Here is a 21,430-nt window from a genome sequence, read left to right as displayed (position 1 = left end):
AGGTGAGACGTGGATCTGACCAGTCACCCCATTGGTCCCATCCTGCAGAGTCTGTGGAAGGGAAGAGAAGGACAAACACTGGGATTTCTGACGTCCCAGCCTTCAAGGGTGAGCCCCTGGGTGACAGAGGAGTGGGTTTGCTGCTGGCCTCCCATGGGCCGGGCACACTCTGAGAGTCCCTGATGAGATGGGGCACAGGGGGAGCTGGCCACATCCAACTCAGCTGCCACATCTGGCGGTTCCGAGGAGGGGGCGGGGTGACCCAGGGTCAGAGTGCGCTCTGAGAGTCCCCAGTGAGGTGGGGCTGGGGCTTACAGCACATTGCTGCCTGGCATGTCAGCCCAGTGACCCAGCACCATGGGGCTCAGGGTGTCCTGAGCAGACGTGCACGGAAGCAGCCTGAGAGGTGTCAGGAGAGCACATCCAGGAATCATTGTCATGGGGACACCAGCCCACGCCCTGGGGATGAGAGGTGAGCGGTGACTGGCAACTGCTGTGCCATAGGCAAGACAACCCTGTGCAAGAGGCTGATGGGCCGGGGACCCCGCTGCTCAGCTCCTCCTTCCAGAGGCATGTCGAAAGAAAGATGGCAAGGACCCATGGGCGCCGGGGGCATGAAGATGAGAGTGACGGGAGCACCGACTCTGTCCTGCAAACCACCCCCACCCCAGAGCACAGCAAGTCACCCTGGGTCATTAGGATGCTGGGCAGGTGCTGTGCCCCGAGTCCACCTACACAGAGGGCTAGAAGGGGGGCTAAGGAGGGGAGAGAGCTCCTAGGATGGAGGAGGAAACCCATGTCCAGAGACAAACATCCAGGTGGCCGTCCATAGCCTTGGCACTGCAGGCAGGCCGCCTGTGCTCTCCTCACTGGGGTTTCTGGCAGACACCGCACTGGGGCATGGACAGTGGCCCGGTGGGGACTGGCGGGGCCCGGCCCTCTCCCTGGGGGCTCTAGCCCTGTCACCTGGGGGCCGGGGACCAGCGGGAAGCCCCAGGAGCGGGCCTGCGCTGTGTGCAGGGCCTCGGCTGGGCTGCTCCCTGGTCCGGGTCCACGACTCCATCCCAGCTGGTGTCTGTGCGTCTGGTGGCCGGGCTTGTGCGGTCGCCATGTGGGCAGGGCCCTCTCCCTCTGTCCCCGAGTGCCCGGGAGCGCACAGCTGTGCAGCGGACAGGATGGCGGGGCAGATCAGGGCCCTGGGGGCAGGAGAACTGACCCAAGTCGGCTCCAGCTCCGACCAGGGCTGCGGACACGGGCATAGCTGGGAGACGGGCCCCACGTGAGCGGCAGGCAGGCTGAAGAAGCGCTGCCATGTGAGTTGGGTGAAGGAACATCGCACACTCACAAGGCTCCCCACTGGGCTGCCCATGGCCCCCACACCCGGGATGATCCTCTGTCTCCCAGTTAGATGGATGAGCCCGCCACCACACGTGTTACAGGCACAGCCGGACGACCCAGGAGGAGGGCTCTGCTCGCACCTGGGAAGCCTGACCCTCAGAAGTTCAGCTGCTCCAACCCTGACCTGTCCTCCGGCACATATCTGCTGCCTTTGATGAAACAGTGGCCACAGCACACATAACCCCCTCCGGCACCCACATGTAAGGTGACACCTGGGGAAGGACTGGCTGGATGGGGGTGCCCAGGGAAGCCCTCCCCCAGAGTCGGGGACCGCTGGATGTCAGCTGACATCTTCCTGTCTTGGTTTCATCCTTAACGGGACCTTCTGGGCTCCATTTCTTCATTTTGTGAAGGAAGGAGCAGCACTGTGTGCTGAGGAGACTTCCCACTTTTTGAGGTATTTCTACCACAAATGTGGCCAGGATTTGAAGGAAGAAAGGAGGGGAGGTAGCGCCACATCACAGATGTTTCTCCATGACCTGCCCTTCCCACTGAACCGTGTCGGGGTATAAATCAGAGACAAGTGCTCACAAGCACACAGCTGCACACACGTTCAGGGACAGGCTGCGTAGTTCCGACTGTGAGTCTCCTCTCCTGTGAAGGGCTCTCTGGTGTCCTTAGTCCATCTTTCTACCAGGCTGTTTTCTGCTGATTCACATAAACTTACGTATTCAGATTCTCATTCTAGTTCAGCTCCATTTACTAGAAAGATCTTTCCCCCAATTTCCTTATGGAGCCTTGAGAGAAACCACATTTAAAAATTCTAATGTGGTCAGATTCATCACTGTTTTCCTTAATAGCTTATGCTTCTGTGAACTGAAAGATATTCTATCTTTTTTTTCTAAAAGTGCTACAGCTTTCTTTCTCGTTGTTGAAGTTCTCGGTACAGGCAGAGTGTCTGTTTCCCATCAGATGTTCTCGGTGTGACCAGCTTGCTGGCTTGGGCCTTTGCTCTTTCACATGAAACAGCAGCAGGGACTTTGTGTCACTTCGGCAGTACCCGCATCTCAACCTGGGAGGACCCCTGATGTCCCGTCCAGGAGGGTCATGTGTCTTTCCTTTCACTGTGGTCTTCTGGTCAGCTTTAAGTTTCAGTAAGGACGAGATTTTTTTTTTTTTTTTAATCATCTTTTGGACTATGAAGACAGCTGAGCGCCGAAGAATTGATACTTTTGAACTGTGGTGTTGGAGAAGACTCTTGGGAGTCCCTTGGACTGCAAGGAGATCCAACCAGTCCATCCTAAAGGAGATCAGCCCTGGGGTTTCTTTAGAGGGAATGATGCTAAAGCTGAAACTCCAGTACTTTGGCCCCCTCATGCGAAGAGTTGACTCATTAGAAAAGACTCTGATGTTGGGAGGGATTGGGGGCAGGAGGAGAAGGGGATGACAGAGGATAAGATGGCTGGATGGCATCACCAACTCAATGGACATGAGTCTGAGTGAACTCTGGGAGTTGGTGATGGACAGGGAGGCCTGGCATGCTGCGATTCATGGGGGTGCAAAGAGACACGACTGAGCGACTGAACTGAACTATTGATTTTAACTTACTGCTTTGTGGGAGAGAGCTGTCTCTCTAATTCCAGCTTTTGAGAGACGGTGAGTCTGTGCTCCGTGTGTCGTGGAGCTTTGTAAGCATTCTCGTGGGTCCGGCAGCTGTGCCGGTGAGAGCTCAGGGCACACTGGTTAACTCGGTTCACGCGGGACCGTCAGAATCTCTTGCTTCTTGTCTACATGGCCTTCGCGTTCAGGCTCCGCTGCAATGTCTGTCAGATTCCCCTAATGGTTTGTTAATTTTTTCCTTTACATGTGTCTGAAGCTGTGTTTTAGGTGCATACAAATTTAAATTGCTTTCTTTGAGTGAACTGAACGGTTTATCAATAAGTAACGAGTAAGTGATTTGCCTTAAAGTTTGTTTTTCTCCCCACTGATAATAATAATAGTATATTGCTTCTTTGGGTTAGTATTTTTGTATATTTTTCCTATCTTTTTTTTTTTTTTTAATTTGTCTAGGTCCTTCTTCTTTAGGTGTGCCCTTTGAAATAAAACTGAAAACTTTTTTGTTTTTGTTTGCTTATTTATTTATTTTTTAAAAATCTGACAGACCTTGTTTTTTAACTGGAAAGTTTCTTACTTTGGTCACCGTAGATGTATAGTAATTTCTGTTGTCGTATGTTAATTGCCCTGATCGTCCAGGGTTTCTTTTCTCTTTCCCTTTCTGCTGTGTTGATTAATGATGTTTTCTGGTCACCCACGCCCCCCACCCCACACTTTTAATGAAGTTACAAAAGTGAACACTTTTCTGTAGCCACCACTCTGGAGCTGTCACACGCACATCTGCAGCCCTAATTCAGCATCTTTGCCTCCTCCTGAACGCTACAGTGGCCCCAGGATCTTTTCATCCCCTCGGCCACATCCTAAATCTTAGCTGTGCTCTTGGGGTCCATTTAGTTCTGTATGTTAATCCCAGCAATTAGCATTGATTTTGATTTTACAAAGTGTGTTTTCATTGACCCAGATGTTTACGTTTTAATGGACAAAAATATCAATGTTTTCTTTCTGATCTGTGCCTCTTTTAAAAGGAAAGAGATGGCAGATTTCTTCGCTCACCATTCTTTCTTGTGTTCATAGCCTTCTTTCTGCGGTCATTTTCCTTTTCCTGAAGGGCGCCCCTTAGGAGGTCACAGCTGTTTGTCTGAAAAATGCCTGCCCTCGGTGACCCTCTGATGGTTGTTTTATTTCATCACCCTGTGGCCCCTGCATTGCTCCTCTGCCATATTCTTTCTCCCTCCATCTTCAGAAGATATGCTTTGGTCTCTGGTGTCATGTGGCTTTGTTTGGACACGTCTAAGAAGGATTTGGGTTGATCTTGTTTGAGATTTGTTGGGATTGCTGAATGTGAGGACTGTTTTGTTACTGATTCTGAGAAATTCTCTGCAATCATCTCTTAGAGTCTTCCCTCCCTCCCGCCTATCCTCTCTTCCTGGGGCTCTGACTGGATCCGGGTTCTTCCTTCTCAGTCCTCCGTGCACACAAGTCATATAGGGCCTTGTGAAAATCCAGGTTCTGATTCTGGGAGGGGTGGGCTGAGAGCCCTGCCACTGAAAAGAAGCTCAGCTCAGCCAGAGAGGGTATGCGACATGGAGGAGGGGTGGGGAGGGGGGTTAACCTGCCCAGTTAGCTGCTCTGCAGCAGGTGAGGCTGAGGGTGCCTCCCCGCCACCAAAAAGAGCCAGAGGTGTAGGCATCAGCAGGGCAGCCATGCAGGTCCCTCTCAGCAGGGCTCTCCCTGGGAGACTGGGGGGACACCAAGGAGGCAGGCGGGGAAGGTGCTCCATCCTAGCTGCATCCACTGTGGGGGGGGGGGTCCCAGGGACCACCGTCTGCACAGGACCCACTGGTTTCCTCCACTCACTATAACACAGGTGTTTCCATTTCCCGCCTGCTTACTCGCTAAGCAATGACATGGCCAACGCAGCACCCACCCTCCCCCCAGGCACTCAATACCTCTGCTGAGACCCAGCGTCATGGGGACCCACAGCTCTGCTGCTCCTGGACCCCAGCTCTGGAGCTCTCTCCATGAAGCTCCATGTCCTCCCTGTGAACCCCAGGGGACGGTGTCCACCCAGGACCCTGTTGGTCCAGCCCAACTTCTGGTCTCAATCCTACTTGCTTCCAGGCCCCTTTAAGGAGGGGATGCTGAGCAAGGGAGTGACTTGGGAACTCTGAAGACTAGAAATAAGATCCTCACGTGTGGGGTCCTTGAGGGTGTCTCACTTCTCCCAGCAGAAAACAGTTCCTTCCTGGTATAATCAGCATGGGGACAGGAAGAGCAGAGGTGGGAGAGAGCGATGATGATGCTCTGTGTCTGCTCCCGCATCCTGGGTCGTGGCTGCCGTGGTCCTCCCATGTGTCTGAAACCACGTCTGGCCCCTCGAGCAGGACCCGTGGGGGAGTGGGCAGCTGTCCCGGAGCACTGCCGCTGCCAGCCGTAATCTAGGCCACCGGCTGTGACCGAGGCCACCAGCCATGACCCAGGCCAGCCACCCAGCAGTCCCTGGCCTCTCTGAATGCCTGAGAGCTTAAGTCCCGGGAGGATTCTGGTGAAACAAGGCCTGAGCCTGGAGAGGACCTGGAGGAAGACTGCTGAGGGTGGGGCCCTGATTCTCAAGTCGGGTAAACCAGAAAGCAGGAAGAACTGCACATGCTTTAATTCTACATGAAGAAACACTTGGCTCCAGGAAATGTATTTCCTCGTGGTCTATGCCTGATTTAGGAAGATGACTGTGTCAGTCACTGGGGTTGAAATGTTTAAATGGTGTATTCAGTTATCTTGTAAAATAAATTAGTACTGTCTATAAGTATCATATTTGTGTTCTAAGAAAAGTGAAAGGGAAGTCGCTCAGTCATGTCTTCACTCTTCGCGGCCCCGTGGACTGTAGCCTACCGGGCTCCTCCATCCATGGGATTTTCCAGGCAAGAATACTGGAGTGGGTTGCCATTGCCTTCTCCAGGAGATCTTCCCGACCCAGGGTTTGAATCTGGGTCTCCCAAATTGTAGGCAGACGCTTTACCGTCTGAGCCACCAGGGAAGTCCTCTCTAAGAAATGAAGCTTTAAAAAAAATCCTACTGAATATTAAGCTCAGATGAAACTGCCTTCCTGGCCATCGTCACTTGTTACTGTTTGTTTGGAACAGACCGTCAGTGACGGTTCGAGCTGTCAACTCTCTGCTCTGCAGGAGAAGTGTTTTATCAGAGTCCGGCTCTCTTCCCAACAGCTGTTCCATGGCACATGCAGGTCTGGGGGACGCGGGGGCCCTCACAGAAGCCCTCAAGGCAACTATGTAACAGCAGCTATACATTAGTTTAAAAATTAAAAAAAAAATCTGAAACTACCCATTTTTAAGAGATACTGAGAACATCACATGAAAGAGCAAAACAACCGACTGATATAAAAACCAATCCACCAAACCAGTCGCCGTCCCTGGGGCTCGCTAGGTGCCTGTGCCCCCGGGTTTCGGTGGCCTGTGTGTGACGCCTCAGAAGGGAGCACAGGCCCCACTCAGCGCTGCACGTCTGAGCCTCGGGTCCGGGTCCGAGCTGCACGGGGGTAATCTGGCCCCTCTGACCCAGGTCGCTATGTGCTGAGTTCTGAATGTGCTTTTGTACAGACGCTCTTCCAAAGGCAAGAGACTGCCAGCCATGGGGATCCAAGGCTGTGCCGCCCCAGAAGCTGGCTTCCAGTCTGACCTCTGCCACCCCTGCGGGTGCTCTATCGGGGTTCATGGACCCCCCCAGCACTACGAGCACTCACTCTGCATGGAGACGCACCTTCCCCCACCCCAGGCTCTAGCACCCCGCCTTCCCTGGGTCACAGCCAATGATGGTCAGTGGGACGAGGGCAGGCAGCCCCACGTGGCGCGAGGGTGGTCCCGCAGCCCTGCGTCCATCAGCTTCTCTGCCATCTGACTTGTTGCTTATGAGGATTTCTTTTCTACTCAATAGCAATTTTCTGCAATGATAGTCCACAGACACCTACTGAGCGTCAGTTAATTCTTACCCCCCACCCCCCCGCCCTGCTCTGCATCTTAGGCGACTGGCTCTGAACCTGCCAACTCAAAACAGTGAGGATCTGCAGAAGATGGCGGGCATCACGGTCCCCCGTGGCCCCTGTGCCTGGACAAACCTCCAGCCCCGCCCCCGGCTCTCACAAAGCAGCACGTGGACGCATCCTCCCAGCACAGAGGACACATCTCAGGTGGGATCTCTCTCGCTGCAGCTGAGGCAGCGGCACAGAGCCCGTTCCCTCCCCTCCTCCCCGCAGCCCACCGCCGGGGACCAGCGGGGCAGACTGCACTGCCCGGCGCATCGACAGCCCTGTGGCCCCGAGGTTCTGCCTGCATGGCTCTCAGGGTGCCCAGCCCTCCAGCAGCAGTGCCACACTCAGACTGGAACGCAGTCCGGAGCAGCCCTGGGTGTGGAACGTGTCATAACACTAGAACAGAGCCTTGTCTGCTCTATGGGCTTCTGATGGCCGGGATCTCGTGGGTGCAGGGACTTTGCTCCAACTGGGGACTGAAAGGGAGCACACAGCTTCACCAAAGGTTCCCACGCCCGTCCAAGGTGTCCCAGCACACCTGTTGATGGCACGTCACCTGCCTGGACAGGTACACACAGGGCCTGAGCTGTCCCCGCCCACCAGGGTGGGTGCCAGGGACATGCAGCCTGGGGCCACCGCACGAGGGCCCAGGTGTGGAGGAACAGCCGGGCTGCAGCCACGCTCAGAGCAATTTGACACCAGGCCAAGTCCTCCACATGGGAGAATTAGTGCTAAGAGGTTAAAGGTTACTTAGGGCCATATGGATACGACACAGGTCAGGAACACGGAGAACGTATTAATATTATTGTGTAATATTAATATTAGTAGCAACTGACAGCAGCATGCAGGTAGGAGGAAGTGGTGACGAGAGGAGGTGAAGGGGCAGAGTGAAAACTCACATCTGGGTGGGGGATGGCGTACTGTCCCTGGATCGTGTAGGCCTGGAGAGAGAGAGACACCGTCAGCTCGTGAAGCGGCGGCCACACGTCCCCTCACCGCATGCCCTCACAGAACGAGGGCCTCCTGGGGCAGGCTCCCCTGCCAGCGGGCACCGGCTCTCTGGTTAAGGCTTTCCCCTTCACATAGGACAGGCGATCCCTCCCTCTGGAAGCTGGGGGCGGGGGTCCCGTGTCCCTTGTGGCTGGACCTACAACCAGACGTGCGATGGGGTGGGGGCAGGGTGGAGGGACCAGGTGGGATGCGGCCGGCTCTCACCCCGTTGTTTCTCAATAGGAAATAGCTATGTGTCATCCAGTCAACCCCTGCTGGGGACTGATGGTTATTAACGCTGAAGAGTTTAATCAGCCATCAGAGTACACACTTTCAGGAAATAACTTATCCCAAGAAAACCAAACAACGAAACAGAAAACTCTAAAAGGTGACTCAAACCCCACTTTGCAAATGTCAGATTAAGAAATGCACCCAAATCAGCCACAGGTTGGCGAGCGTCTTCCAGCCCCAGGGGACCGGGCGCAGCACACGCTTGGTGGTACGGCCCCTAGGGGAGTCTCGTTGGGCTTCGTCATGTCACTCGCCTTCAAGATGGTGACACGGAGCAGCCACACCAAGTGTGTGGGACCCGCAGCCCCTCCCACACCCAGCCCCCTGCCCCACAGTCCCTCAGCGAAGATTATTCCAGAAACTCATGGCCAATCAACAAACAAACCACACAGAGTTGAGGGAGAGTGAAGACAAAGGCTTTCACCGGGACTTGGGATGTGGGAGTGTGTTGCAGAGCCACATTCGCCCGCTGGTGGGATAGGTGTGGAGCCCTGTCGGGTGAGGCCTGGTGCCTCACAGTGAAGGAAAGCAGCCCGACCAGAGACGGCGAGCACGCAGCAGCCTGTGCACGCCTGGGGCCGCGGGACCACGACGCCCATCTGCAGGTGTTGTATAGATGCCACTAGGCACATTGCCACCATGTCTCTGGGCAAAACAGGCCTTGGAGGGGCGCTGCCCGCACGCTCTGATTTGCAGTTCTTCACCCCAGACGCTCAGTTTCTGACACCTTTTTCTCACTCAGCTGTCAGGGTTGCCAGTGCTATTTGAAGTGCACAGCCACCTACCATCCTCTCAGAACAGAGGTGGAGACGAGTCCAGGCAGTAGGTTCTATCTGGGCAGACTCTGGGGTCTGAACCTGCTGGGGAGGCAGGAGCCGCCTTTCTGCAGCAGGGGCCCGGCCAGTACTTCCCCGGAAAGGTCGGGCTGAGAGGCTCTGAAGCCGGGCGTGCAGCGTTTCCCGCACTCGGGTGCGGGGGCCAGGGCCTGGAACACAGGCTCCTCCACCCAGCTGCCTGCAGTGCTGACGACCAAGACCAGTCACTCACTGGCCACTCGCAGTGTCCCCAGGGCACAGGGGCCAGGTTAAGGCGCTGCCCTCCTGCAGGGGTGGTGGCCTTGCTGCCCTGCCTGGGGGTGGGCGACGGCCAGGAGGCTGCCCGGGCTCCAGCTCTTGTTAATCTGCTTCCCTTCTGGGTAAAGCCCATGCTTCACCACCAGGGATTGTCACAGGCTTGCCTGCACGCACGCTGGGGCCGAGGCCTGGCAGGTGACTAACCTGCCTGCTCACCTGGATGCAGGCGAGGAGAGGAGCTCTGAACAGGGCTGGCCCGCTGTGGCCACCCTGAGCCACGGGCCGTGGGAACTCCTGCCTCCCTGGGGGAGGCACCCCAAAGGCGGCTGCAGGAGCAGGGACCCCGCTGTTGCCACACAGGGGTTGGGGAGAGGGGAGAGGTGAGGGAGGGGGGTGGGGGAAGGATGGGGGGGGTGGGAGGCTGGGGACGGGACCGGGCCATCTGATGAGGCTCCTTCACAGAGCAGGGCAGGGCCGCGTGGGAAGACGCAGACAACCTGCGTTTGCCTCTTTTCCTTCTCAGCCCCTCCCCCGCCCCGGGGCACCCAGGACCTCCGTCTTCACTCTCCCTGAACAAACACACAGCACCGCTGCCCGGACGCAGAGCTCCCCCTGGCACTACTGGGCTGCGTGTGCAAAGTCCTTGACCGAGGTTGCGGTGACCCTGCCGAGGTGGCCGGCGCCCAAGGGCAGGAGATGTGGCACGGCCCCTCTGTCGGCCCCACCAGGCCAACCACTGGCTGAAGACAGAAACCACCACGACCCCCTCCTGGTGGGAGAGAAGGGTCGGGGGCTCTTGCCCAAACCCCCTTTGTGCAGTGTGGCTGTGCCCAGCCTCCTGGGCCTGCGGCCAGTGTGGGGAAGGGGAAGGGGGAGAGTGCGGACCATCCGAGTAACCGGGAGGCCCAGCCGGGCCTCCTTCATCCTCCTCTTGTTCCTCACGTGCTACTGGGAGGGACATGTGTGTGAGAACGTGTGTCTCGGGGGGAAATGGGCCAGTTTTTACAGTCGTAGTCATCTCAACCCTGAGCCCTAAGCCCCCTGGCAATACCCCCGGCCCTTCTTCCCTCTGAGCTTCCTAAAAGCACCAGGAAGTAGACTGGGCAGTGCTGCCCCACTGCACAGACCAGGGTCGTCCTGGGCCCCTTCCGTCTGGGGACGCTGCCTGGCAGTCTCAGGCGGGCCCGCGTTCAGCCCCGGCCGGGCCGAGGGTGGGGGAGCTCTGCGTCCAGCGCGGGTGGGGAGACGTGCACGTGAGAAGGGAGAAAACCTGAGTGCACTAACGGGCAGCGGCGGGGGCTGCAGTAAAAGGCTGAGGTTGGCAGTGGAGGCCGCGAGCGGGTCGGCTCTTACCTGACCACCTGCAAAAATGACAGGGGTGGAGGCGGGCTTTGGGCGGTAGGGAATGGTGGCACCTTTCGGTGGGGACTAGGAAAAGGGACAGGAGAGGGAGACAGAGTGTTAGAGTGGCTTTGCAGCCTGACAGTCGTGAGGCCTCCTTCCGAGCCCCGCCCGCTCTGCCTCCCATCCCTCCCCAGCCCCCCGGTCCTCCAGGAGCCACCACCCTAGATACAGCCCGCAGCAGGAGGCAGCGGGCGAGGTGGGAGGAGCGGCCCTGTCTGCACGCAACCCTCCCCTGGCGCTGAGCTCGGAGGGTTCGCCTCTGCCTTCAGTCCTCGGGAAGAGCCCTGGGACTCTGGGCCCAGGGTAGAGTTCCACTTGGCCTGGGCTGATGTTCATTTGGCCTCATCTCAGCAAAATTAGAAACATCCAACCTCACTATTGACAAAAGAGTCATCATTTAATACACCTCAGAGTCCAAATGAAATAGTCCACAGCTGTGATGAGATCTGCTACAATTTCCTTCCACTATTCTGTGTCCAAAAGTTTAGGATTCGTGTCTTGAGGTGCACGATATTCTCAGGTACCAGGAGTATGCCAGGTCTGACGATGTCAGCCTCACCCATGGATCAGAAGCAATCATGCCCGCTGCCAGCCACTGCCCAGGCAACTGTCTTCCCTGGGAGCAGAGTCCACGGGGTTGGGCCTGGCTGTTGCTGGAGTCCCAAGTCAGCTGCACCACCAGCTCGGGGCAGAGCTAGGGGACCAGAGCAGCCTGTCCCTGCAGGGAGCTCCTGAGGCCACTGCCCACCCAGGCCCAGTCCATGCCTCCACCAGGCAGTGTGACTTCAGAGTGCTCCCACCCGAGGCACACGCAGGGATGTGGGGACTGCAGACTGGCTGGTGGCTTCAACTCTGCAGCCCAGGCCACACCACGTGACCTTGAATACATCGTGTAACCTTGGCCTGCTACTGCAACCTTGAACACAGTATGACCTTGGTTGTGCTGTGTGACCTTGAACACACTGTGACCTTGAACATGCTCAAACTTGGTTATACTGTGTGACCTTGGATGTACTGTGTGATCTTGAATACATTGTGTGACCTTGGAAGTCCATGTGACCTTGAACACATTTTATGATCTTGGCTGTGCTATGTGGCCTTGGACACACCATATGGCCTTGGATGTGCTGTGTGACCTTAGTTGTGCTGTGTGACCTTAACTGTGCTCTGTGACCCTGATTATGCTGTTTGACCTTGGATGTACTATGTGATCTTGAATACACTGTGTGACCTTGGCTGTGCTGTGTGACCTTGTGTGATGCAGAGAGGCTGCTTCAAGGACCTGTGTTTGGATAAAGGAGGGCTCCTGTCTCTCCATCTCTGGCTCGCCTTGGTTGTGACCAGGCACCTCTCAGTGGGTTCTCTGCAGTCTCAGGGTGCCTCGTGGTCACCAGGCAGGAAGCATGATTACACTGAAGGACCATTTCCACTGTGGTGCAAGCGGAGGACTCAGTCCACCGCTGCCCCAGCTCTGTCCCAGAGGTGGGGGTGGACTCTGTGCTGCTCAGCCTTAGCCATCACCCTTGCTCCATGGTGCCCTCTGACCCCACCAACAGCAGCACCCACACTGCACCAGCCCTGATGTCTAGCTCCCATCCCCTCTGACTTCTGGTGGAGGGACGCCTTCTGAGCACACCTCCCTGGGGGCCATGACACTCATGTTCTCCACCTAACTTGCAGTACCTCGAGCAGCCCCGCCCTCCTTCAGTGGGGATTTCTCAGGTGGAGGCCCCACCCAAGGGCTCAAAACTCTATACACTCTTCATTTAACACCAGGCCAGGGGCCTCTGGGTGTGAGAATGCTCCTTCCCCAGTAAGCAGCTGCTCCTGGGAGCCCCGTGACACCAATGACAGGAGGCCTCGTTCCCCCAACCTCCACAAGGACCCATCACATGCGCCTGTGTGTTTCAGTCTGCCTCTCACGGCCCCAGGGGCACAAGCGACTACAGCCTACGGGTCAGGCTCTTCTGTGGGGCCACGTCTGACCATGAACACGGCATAGACAAGGCCACATGTGAGGAGTCCTGAGGAGACCATGTGTCCTGCTCAGAACTCATCATCCTAGGGTGGCTCACATCTCTGTCCTGCACCCCCACGTGGCACCTGCCACCCACTAGGCTGGCATGGACTTCCTCACTTCCTGGGGTGTCTGCCACACTAGGGGTGCCAGGCCCTGCAGGCCACCTGCCCTCTTGGCCACTCGTGGTCCCAGCACCAGGACTGAGGAAGACACTGTTCATAACCAGGACCAGTGTGGGGGATGCTGCAGAAAAAAACATTCAGGAAAATCTTTTTGACGTCCCAATATCACACTTCAGGAAAATAAAACCAATACCAACTTTTTTTGAAGAAGTCAGACATGGCGCTTTAGCACCAGGTCAAATACAGAAGAGGGAAAGTCCCTGCTGCCCCCAGGCTTGCATCTGAGCAGGACTGCAGTCAGCCAGGGTGGACCCACCATGGCTTCATTGTGGGGGAGGAGGGCTTGATGGCCAGCAACCAGCACAGCTAGTAAAACTTTCCCTTAGAGGCATGATGACTTTATTTTAGCTTAAAAAAGACCAGCAACTATTATTGACAACTTTAGTTAATCTTGTAGCAGTTTGCATATTGACTGAAACTTAAATCTTGGGATTTTCCTCAAAATTTTAAGAGAGGTTCCTTCCTGCTCAGCTGTACCTTCCTTGCTTCTCCTTTGGTTAGATTGGTTAATCCTTTTCTTCACTCCTTTCTGTCTTCACAATTTGGGCATTTTCCTGTGCTTTGCATAAGTATAGCATGCGGTACCTCAGCAGTGTCTCTGGTGCCAGCACATAGTCCAGCCAGGGGGTCCTGGTGGGGCCACTCCACTCCACCTGCATCTCCAGCCCTGATGTGCCTCCAGGGCACATCTGCACCAGGGCACACCTGTCTCCAGGGCACACCTGACTCCAATACACGTGTCTCCATTCCACACCTGCCAACAGTGTACACCTATCTCCAGTTCACGTTGCCACCAGTGCACGCCTGTCTTCAGTGCACGTCTGTCTCATGTACAAACCTGCCACCGATGTACACCTGATTCCATACACACCTGTCTTCAGTGCTCACCTGCCCCCAGTGCACACCTGTTTTAGTGCAAAACTGCCTCCAGTACATAGCTGCCTCTAGGCCACACTTGTTTCTAGTGCACCTACCTCCAGGGCACACATGCCACCACTGCACACCTGCATCCAGTGCACACCTGCCACAGGTAAACACCTGCCCCTGGTGCACATCTGACTCCAGTGCACACCTACTTCAGTGCAGACCTGCGTGCAGTGCAGACCTGTCTCCAACACACCAGCCACCAAGGCACACCTGCCCCCATGCACAGCTGCCTCCAGTGCACACCTGCTTTCCACGCACACCTGCCTCCAGTGCACAGTTGACTCCCATGCACCTGGGCCCAGTGCACAGCTGTCTCCAGTGCACACTTGTCTTTAGCACAGACCTGTCTTCAGGACACAGGTGCACCATTTTTAAGGCCTGCCCCTTTGCGTGGACTCTTCATTCAACTCCATAGATTTTGGCAGGGCCTGTGCCCCCACCACCTTCTCTCCCCAAATCCCCAGTGAAGATGAGATCCCACCCTGAGGTGGCGGAGCTGGCAGCCCTCCCACAGTGCCCACACACTGCACAGCTCTCACTCAAGTTGCCATGAGCCTGGGTCAGGGGTGTGGGCCCATTCCTGAGGCCCAGTCCAGGCAACGCTGACCAAATGAATCCTCGGGGCACCCGAGACCTCCAGCACTCAGAAAACAGGGCCGGGCGTAGTGAGGGGCAGGCGGGCGAGGAGCCCAGACTTGCAGACAGACTGTACCTCCAGCATGACCACACAGATCTGCTTGACACACTGGATGATGGCGTCCGGGGTCCCCGAGATGGTCACTGCCCGCTCTGTGGAGTTGGGCAGCATGTCCCCGGCCACCTGGACCTGGGCACCTGTGGACTGGAGAGACTGGATGTTGGATGGGGCCCTGCTGAGGTGGGCAGCGTGCACTGGAGCAACACGTCCTGACTGCCCTCGGGATGCCCACAAGGCGCTGCCTCAGGTCACCCCTCCACGCCCACTGCATGCTCCGTCTGGAGCACCCGTGGGCAGCCACATCCGTCTGGCTCAGCCCACTGCTGCCAGCATGGACCTGTGTAGGAAGGGTGATGCTGGGCAGAGGGAGGGGCATCTCAGCAGACAGGCTTTTTCCCCACATATGTGGAATTCTTCCTCTGTGTGGAGTTTGAGGTCCCAGACAAAGATAGACTCCAGTCTTGGGGCCTGGACTGTATGGCCGTCTTTCCATGAAGGAGTCAGGCCGGGGGCTTCCTTCCCTTGGGAGAGGAAGTCTTTCCTTGGGAGATGAACATGTGGGTGTGGGGTCACACCTCAGGCTACCTCCTCCCCAGTGGGTGGCTCAGCGTTCTCCCAGGCACCTCCCTGGGGGGGCACAGCCCATGCGCTGGGGCCCCGTCCTAGAAGTCAGGCCTGGCGCCTGTGCTTGACACCCACATCGGGGGTCCTCTGACCTCTCTGCCTTGTGCTCGTCCCTCCCCTGTTCCCAGCTCCGTGCTGCAGGGTCAGCAGGGAGGGGGCTGGTGCTCTGCCCAGGGGTGTCCTGACTTGCCCAGCTCGCGGCCCTGGGGTGGGGGAGGAGGGCTGTTACCTCCCTGATCTCTTTGATCTTGGAGCCGCCTTTGCCAATCAGGGACCCGCACTGGCTAGCGGGGACCACCAGCCTCAGCGTCACCGGAGGCTTGCTGGTGGCCGGACTGTTGCTCATGGAGTTGATGATGTCCTGGGGAGGGAGAGGCACGCACACCACTGTGAGAGCCCAGACAGGCTCACCGTGGACTGGGGGAGGGGGCAGGCTGGGCTGGTTGCAGGGCCTGCGAGGCTGGGCCAGGCTCAGGTGACGAGGACAGGGAGGCTGGAGAACACCAGGAGACCCCCAGACAGGCCTGTCCCAGCGTCACAGTGCTGCTGTGGGGTGGGGCATGGGCCCCCAGGGTGCCCAGACTCAGGGTCTGACCTCTGACCTTCAGGCCTGGTGGGGCAGACAGGGGCCTGGACAGAGGGTGATACATTTGACAGAAAGATTGACTCTCCAGCTTGGTCGTCCTCTCAGTAAAGACATCACATAACTCTAAGCAATTTCAAAAACATCAGAAACACATAAACATCCTGAGGTGTAACCCACTGGCAGACAGACACAGAAGTGCACAGGCACATAAGGTGTGCTGGTTCCCACGCCTGGGCTCCCTGTGCCCACATCTGAGCCAAGCTGCCCACCCCAGGGGTCAGCCGCTGCGGACAGGGCTGAGGCCCCATGCCGCTGCCTCAATGCCAGGCACCAGACCTTCCCTGAGGGCTTGTGCTCTGGGGGCCAGGCCGGAGGAAAGCCCCGGCGAGGGAGGTGAGCCTCGGGAAGGAGGGGCGCTGGCCTGTTAGCAGGTGGACTGGTGGGGTCCCAGGGGAGGCAGAGGAGCTGAGAGGTCCCCTTGCCCAGAGCAGGGGGCCCCAGGCACCCCTTACCTCTTCAAACTTGTAGGCGATCATGGCAAAGGCCTTGAAGATGGCGTCCGTGGGGCCCGTGATGGTCACGATTCTCTCTGGGCAGTTTCCCTCTGAGATGTTGATTCTCGCCCCGCTCTGGGAGGAAGGTGAGCAAACCTCAGAAACTGCATTCAAGCTTCTGGGCTGGCAGCAGGCTGGGTCCTTGGGCCTACTGACCACCAGAGATGCCCGCAGACTGGCGGCGCCTGAACCTCAGTACTGATGACCAGTCCTATCCTAATGAGCGGGCTGTGACCTGGCCGTGACCCAGGAGGGTGCCTGAACCACCAGTGTGCACACTGGGGGCTCCCCACGGTCACCCCTCACTCTTGTCCCTGGTGTATGGGGCCCCTGACGGGTCCAGGCCTTGTGGAGCTGGGTGCAGAGCTGCTAGGAGGCCCGGCCTCCACCCTCCCGCCCGCCCATGAATGGTGCTGGGCTCAGGGGGCCCACTCACCTCCTCACGCATCTTCTTCACAGTCTCTCCTTTCTGGAACAGAGGTTCAAACAAGGGAGGGGGTCACTTAGGCTTCTGCCACAGGCCCGGGAGGCCAGACACCCCAGCATTCAAAGCCGGACTCGGTGCCTGACACAGGTGATCCCCCAGCCCTCCCTTCCCCCTTGTCCAGGGCCCAGGCCTCAGGCTGGGTGGGCCTGGCCCTGCGGACCTGATGTACCTCCACGCCTGACCTGGGGACCTGCTCCACCCAGCAGGTCTGCACCCTCCTCCATCTTCACCACAGGCAAAGTGGGGACTAGGCCCATGGGCAACCCCTCAAAAAAGAGCGGCTTGTGAAAAAGAGCCTGACTCTGAGCTCTGGGGGTGCCCCCACCGTTCAGGGACCATGTGGGACCAGGGAGCCTTAAATGGCCACAGGACTCGGGGAGGGGGTCCTGGCCTGCCTGCCCACAAGCATGGGCTTCCACACCAGTGCTTGCTCTCCCTGGGGGCATTTCTGTGCGAACGGACTCACTACACAGGCTGGAGCCCGGATACTGCTCCCAGGAATGACGTGGGGACTCTTATGGATCAAACTTGGGGAGAAGGACTGGTGGCCAGAGCCCTGGGGGATAGGGTGGCCTCAGGGGAGGGCTCCCGGTGCCTGCAGGGCCAGAGAACAGGAGGTGCTGGGACAGCCTCAGGGGTGCAGCCTGAAGGCAGGGGGCAGGATTCCCGAGGGACCCTCTCTGCACACGTGGCACACAGGTGCGTGCCCACCCCTAGCATGGGCACTCTGGGCCTCACTTCCCCCTAAGACCCCAAGAGAGGCAGAGTTCACTCAATAATTACCTTTCCGATAATGCTGCCAACTTCCTGTAGGAAAGGAAGCACAGAGAGGTGATGTCAGAGAGCAGAGGGAGCAGGCCGCCTGTGGCAGGCACGGGAGACGGCCCACCGGCCGGGACTCGAGCGGCAGGGGGCCGGCGGCCAGGAGGGGGCAGGCAGTGGGCTGCCCTGCCTCTGACAGACAGACAAAGAGAACGGCAGCTGCCTTCTCGGCAGACATTGGCAGGCATCACTTGTGCACTTAGGCTTCAAAGGAGCCTGCAAGAAACAGGTGAAGGTAAAATCTCCCTCGATGACCTCGTGATGTAAAAATTTAATGCTATTACTATTTGACCTTTTTTAAAAAGGTAGACCATTTCAAAGGGCTTCCCAGGTGGCTCAGTGGTTAAAAAAACAAACAAACAAAACAAAACAAAACAAAACACACCCGCCTCCCAATGCAGGAGATGCAAGAGATGAGGGTTCAAACCCTGGATTGGGAAGATCCCCTGGAGAAGGAAATGGCTAGCCACTCCATTGGCCTGGAGAATTCTTGCTTGGAGAATCCCATGGACAGAGGAGCCTGGCGGACTATCGTCCATAGCGTCGCAAAGAGTCAAATGCAATTGAGCGACTGAGCATGCGCGCGCGCGCACACACACACACACACACACACACGCACACACACACACACACACACACACAGAACATTGAAAGATGTCTGAACACGCTGCCATGGTTTTAAAGCCTGGGGCCCACGATGGTTTAGACATGCTCATGGCCAGGACTGCCCAACATGGCACCTCCTTACCCAGCACAAACCCTCGGGCCCCGCTGGGCAGCATCACCCAAGGTTAGCTTCAGGGAGCAGCTTCCACAGTTAAACTTATCTTCCTTGTTCCAGCGAAGCCCTCAGCAATGACAGTGTCCTGGGGCAGACTCTGGGAGAGTCTGTGCTGTGCAGCCATGGTGGGGGCTGTGTGCAGCAGGGGCGGCCAGGCTCTGGGTTGGGGCTCCCTTGGTGGTCAGGGTACCTCACCCCCCAGGGCAGGGTTGGGTGCTCGCTGTGCCAGCTGCTGCTGGAAGTGGGGTATGTAACTGACCTCACACTGCCTTCTGCGGTACACACCATCCTCCGACAACCTTAACCAAATGTCAGCCTACCCCGGGAGTGGGCAGGTGGTCACCCTTCCTTCATCACAGAAAGGGGAGTGCCAGGTGTGAGCTCCAGCTTCCAGAGAGCTAGGGAGAGCAGGGCCTCGGGCATGAGGCCAGCCTCTGTGGTCCCAGGATCCTCCTGCTGCCCACACGGATGGACCACAGAGCCAGGACGCGTCTGTGTGGCTTGACTGGAGTTGGGGGTGTGAGCTCAGGGGCCCGGCACAGAGATAAACATGGGAAGCAGTAGTGTATAAATGTGCACAGACACACACGCATATACACAAACACACCTTCCCCAGCCCTGCCTGGGACCCACAGAAGCCCAAGAGCCATGAACACCCCCGTGCGCCCATACCTGGGCTTCTAAGGCCACCCCACCAGCCTCACTCAGGGGAGTCGGGGTCTCTGGGCCAGTTCCAGAAGCAGCAGGAAAGCGGGATGAGCGATAGCGGTGTTCTACGCCAGAGGGGGTGCTGTCAGAACGGTGCGACCCCCATGGCCAAGTCAGGGGCAACAAGAGCATCAGAGCCAGTGATGGCAGGACAGGGACAGTGTGTGAAGCCCAGGAGCCGTGAGTGAAGCGAGCGGGCACACTGGCAGCCACGCAGCATCTGACTGGCCACCAGCAAGGACCCCTGATGACCATGGAGGGGGCAGGGAGGCGCCCGCAGGCACCCCCACCTAGTGACGCCCTGAAATCTGAGCTCTGATGGGAAGGCTTCTGGGTCACTCCTGCCAACGGTGAGGAAACAGCAGAAAAAGCCAACACGAGGGAGTGAGGGACACTGTTTCTACAAAAGAGCTGGATGGGAAGCCGAAGGCTAAAGGCACAGGGAGTGTGGGGAGCGCTGGGTGAAGGGAAGCCCTGGGGTGACAGGCGGCAGGCACAAGTGGAGGGGTGTCAGTCAGCGTGCTGTCCTGGAGGAGAGCACCCTGGCGTGAAGGACACCCACGAGGCAGCAGGGCTGGGGCAGCAGCGTGGCCCAGGAGCAAGAGGCTCCGGGAGGAGCAGACATGGGAGGGCGAGGCAAGTTCCCGATCACGTGGAATTGCAAGAAGCCTGGCTCAGAACTGAGCCCCTGCGTGGGCAGCCTCCACTTCCCTCAGGCCCGTACCTTTCCGTGCATCAGCAGGCGGATGGTCAGCGTCACGTTCAGGCCGCCTTCCGAGACCTTGGACTCCATCTTTCTTCCAAAATGCAGCTGGGGGTGGTGGCTCAGGGTGCCGAGGGCGCCGTCAGGAAGGACAGATGGGGCCCAGATGGTGTCACCTGGCGAGGGAGGGCTCACGTCAGGGGTCGGGTCTGCGCCACGGGGCCAGGTCAAGGCTGGGCTACGGCCTCCCGCACCGTTGAGGTGAAAGGCACGGCTCTGAACAGAGGGATCCGGGGCACCCAGCCACACGAGGGAGGGAAGGGCGCCCCGGGACTCGCACTGTGGGCTCTGCAGGGGCTGCAGGCACATGGGGGACAGGTCCCAGGGAAAGGCCACCAGGGATTGACCTGGCCTGCCCGTTAGCGCAGGGCCCTGGGCCTCAGTGTCACCTCGTGGTGAGGGCCAGTGAGTGGCTGGAGGGGAAGGGGTGACCCTGTCAGCATGGGGCCTCCATGTGCGGGGGGTGTCTGCTCTGCTGCCACCTTGGCTCTGCCCACTGCCCAATACACCAGAGCCAGAACCCTCCCTTCAGCCTTAAGAAACTTGGAGACCACAGATCCGTGTCCCTGTAGGTCTAGAGTTGCAACTCTTAGCTATCCTCATTTCTAAAATGGATTCGTCTCCACTAACCGAACTGTGAAATTGCTGAGTGTGCCCACTTTACAAAGTTTTCAGAAAATGCTTTACATCCGGTATCACGGTCCGCTTACTGTATACTTCCTGCAGAGCCCTGGGTCAGCACCTCACCCTCCAGGCAACATTCAGGCTCTGGTATAAGACTACAGACAAGGGGCGGTCACAGGCAGGGGAGCTGAAGGTCGGGGACAGCGCACTGTGTGTGCAGGGGACTCAGCTGATGGAACTCAGCCTGACTGCGGAGGACAGAGCTGAGCACCTCCCCCCAGTCAAGGTGGGCACAGAGCCCAGGTCCGGGGGACAGGCCACCTCCTGCAGGATGTGGAGCGGCAGCCACAGGAGACCAGTGATGAGGACTGGAAGGAGGTCAGGGAGGCAAGGGCAGTATCGGGCGGTCAGTGTGGGGAGGGGACTCTCGGAACAAAGGGATGAGAAGCGGTGCGACCAGTGGGGATGGGTCAGGAGGGGTCGGGTGCTGGGGCCTTTCAGGAGCGCCAGCAGGCGTCTCTGTGCCCATGTCTGTGGGGTGCATGGGTGGCGGCTGGCGCAGAGGGAAGGCTTCAGCCAAGCAGCAGATACAGGGTTCTGACAGCACAGCACCACTTGGTGGACAGAAGGTGGGGGAAGGCCAGGCGGGGGGACCATGCCGGATGACTGGCCCAGGGCCGGGCCCCAGGGGTTCCACCAAAAGCCCAGGAGAGGACCAGGAGGAGCCTCGCTCAACAGAGAGGTGGGCAGAGCTGCCAGGTGACGGAGGACAAGCCCCCCTCGCTGGGGGACATGCCGCCCGCCCGCCCACAGGAGCAGAGGTCCTGAGACAGCTGGTGCACGGTGATGTAACACGGCAGCGTGTAAACACATCACCTTCACACACTAACGTGCTCTGTCTTA

General features: G+C 57.9%; 1 protein-coding gene across 12 annotated transcripts in view; it reads right to left on the bottom strand.

Moving 5' to 3' along the window:
* The window catches only part of PCBP3 (poly(rC) binding protein 3), a 232,721-nt gene that overhangs the window by 7,560 nt on the left and 203,731 nt on the right, over nt 1-21,430 (bottom strand). For 7 of the 12 annotated variants that reach the window (XM_055569844.1, XM_055569843.1, XM_055569849.1 and 4 more), the window contains 8 exons: nt 19,865-20,019; nt 17,613-17,636; nt 16,779-16,811; nt 16,301-16,417; nt 15,432-15,563; nt 14,594-14,722; nt 10,633-10,776; nt 7,894-7,935 (listed from right to left, as the gene is read on the bottom strand). In XM_055569844.1, the coding sequence (XP_055425819.1) occupies nt 7,894-7,935; nt 10,633-10,776; nt 14,594-14,722; nt 15,432-15,563; nt 16,301-16,417; nt 16,779-16,811; nt 17,613-17,636; nt 19,865-20,019 (776 nt within the window). The remainder of the gene's footprint in view (nt 1-7,893; nt 7,936-10,632; nt 10,777-14,593; nt 14,723-15,431; nt 15,564-16,300; nt 16,418-16,778; nt 16,812-17,612; nt 17,637-19,864; nt 20,020-21,430) is intronic. The other 5 variants (XM_055569851.1, XM_055569853.1, XM_055569852.1 and 2 more) reach the window with 2 other exon arrangements.

This window comes from Bubalus kerabau, chromosome 2 (assembly GCF_029407905.1).
Source record: "Bubalus kerabau isolate K-KA32 ecotype Philippines breed swamp buffalo chromosome 2, PCC_UOA_SB_1v2, whole genome shotgun sequence".
In the NCBI taxonomy this organism is placed as follows: domain Eukaryota; kingdom Metazoa; phylum Chordata; class Mammalia; order Artiodactyla; family Bovidae; genus Bubalus; species Bubalus kerabau.
Note: the sequence above shows the minus strand (reverse complement) of the source record. Positions and strands in the feature narration are given on the sequence as shown.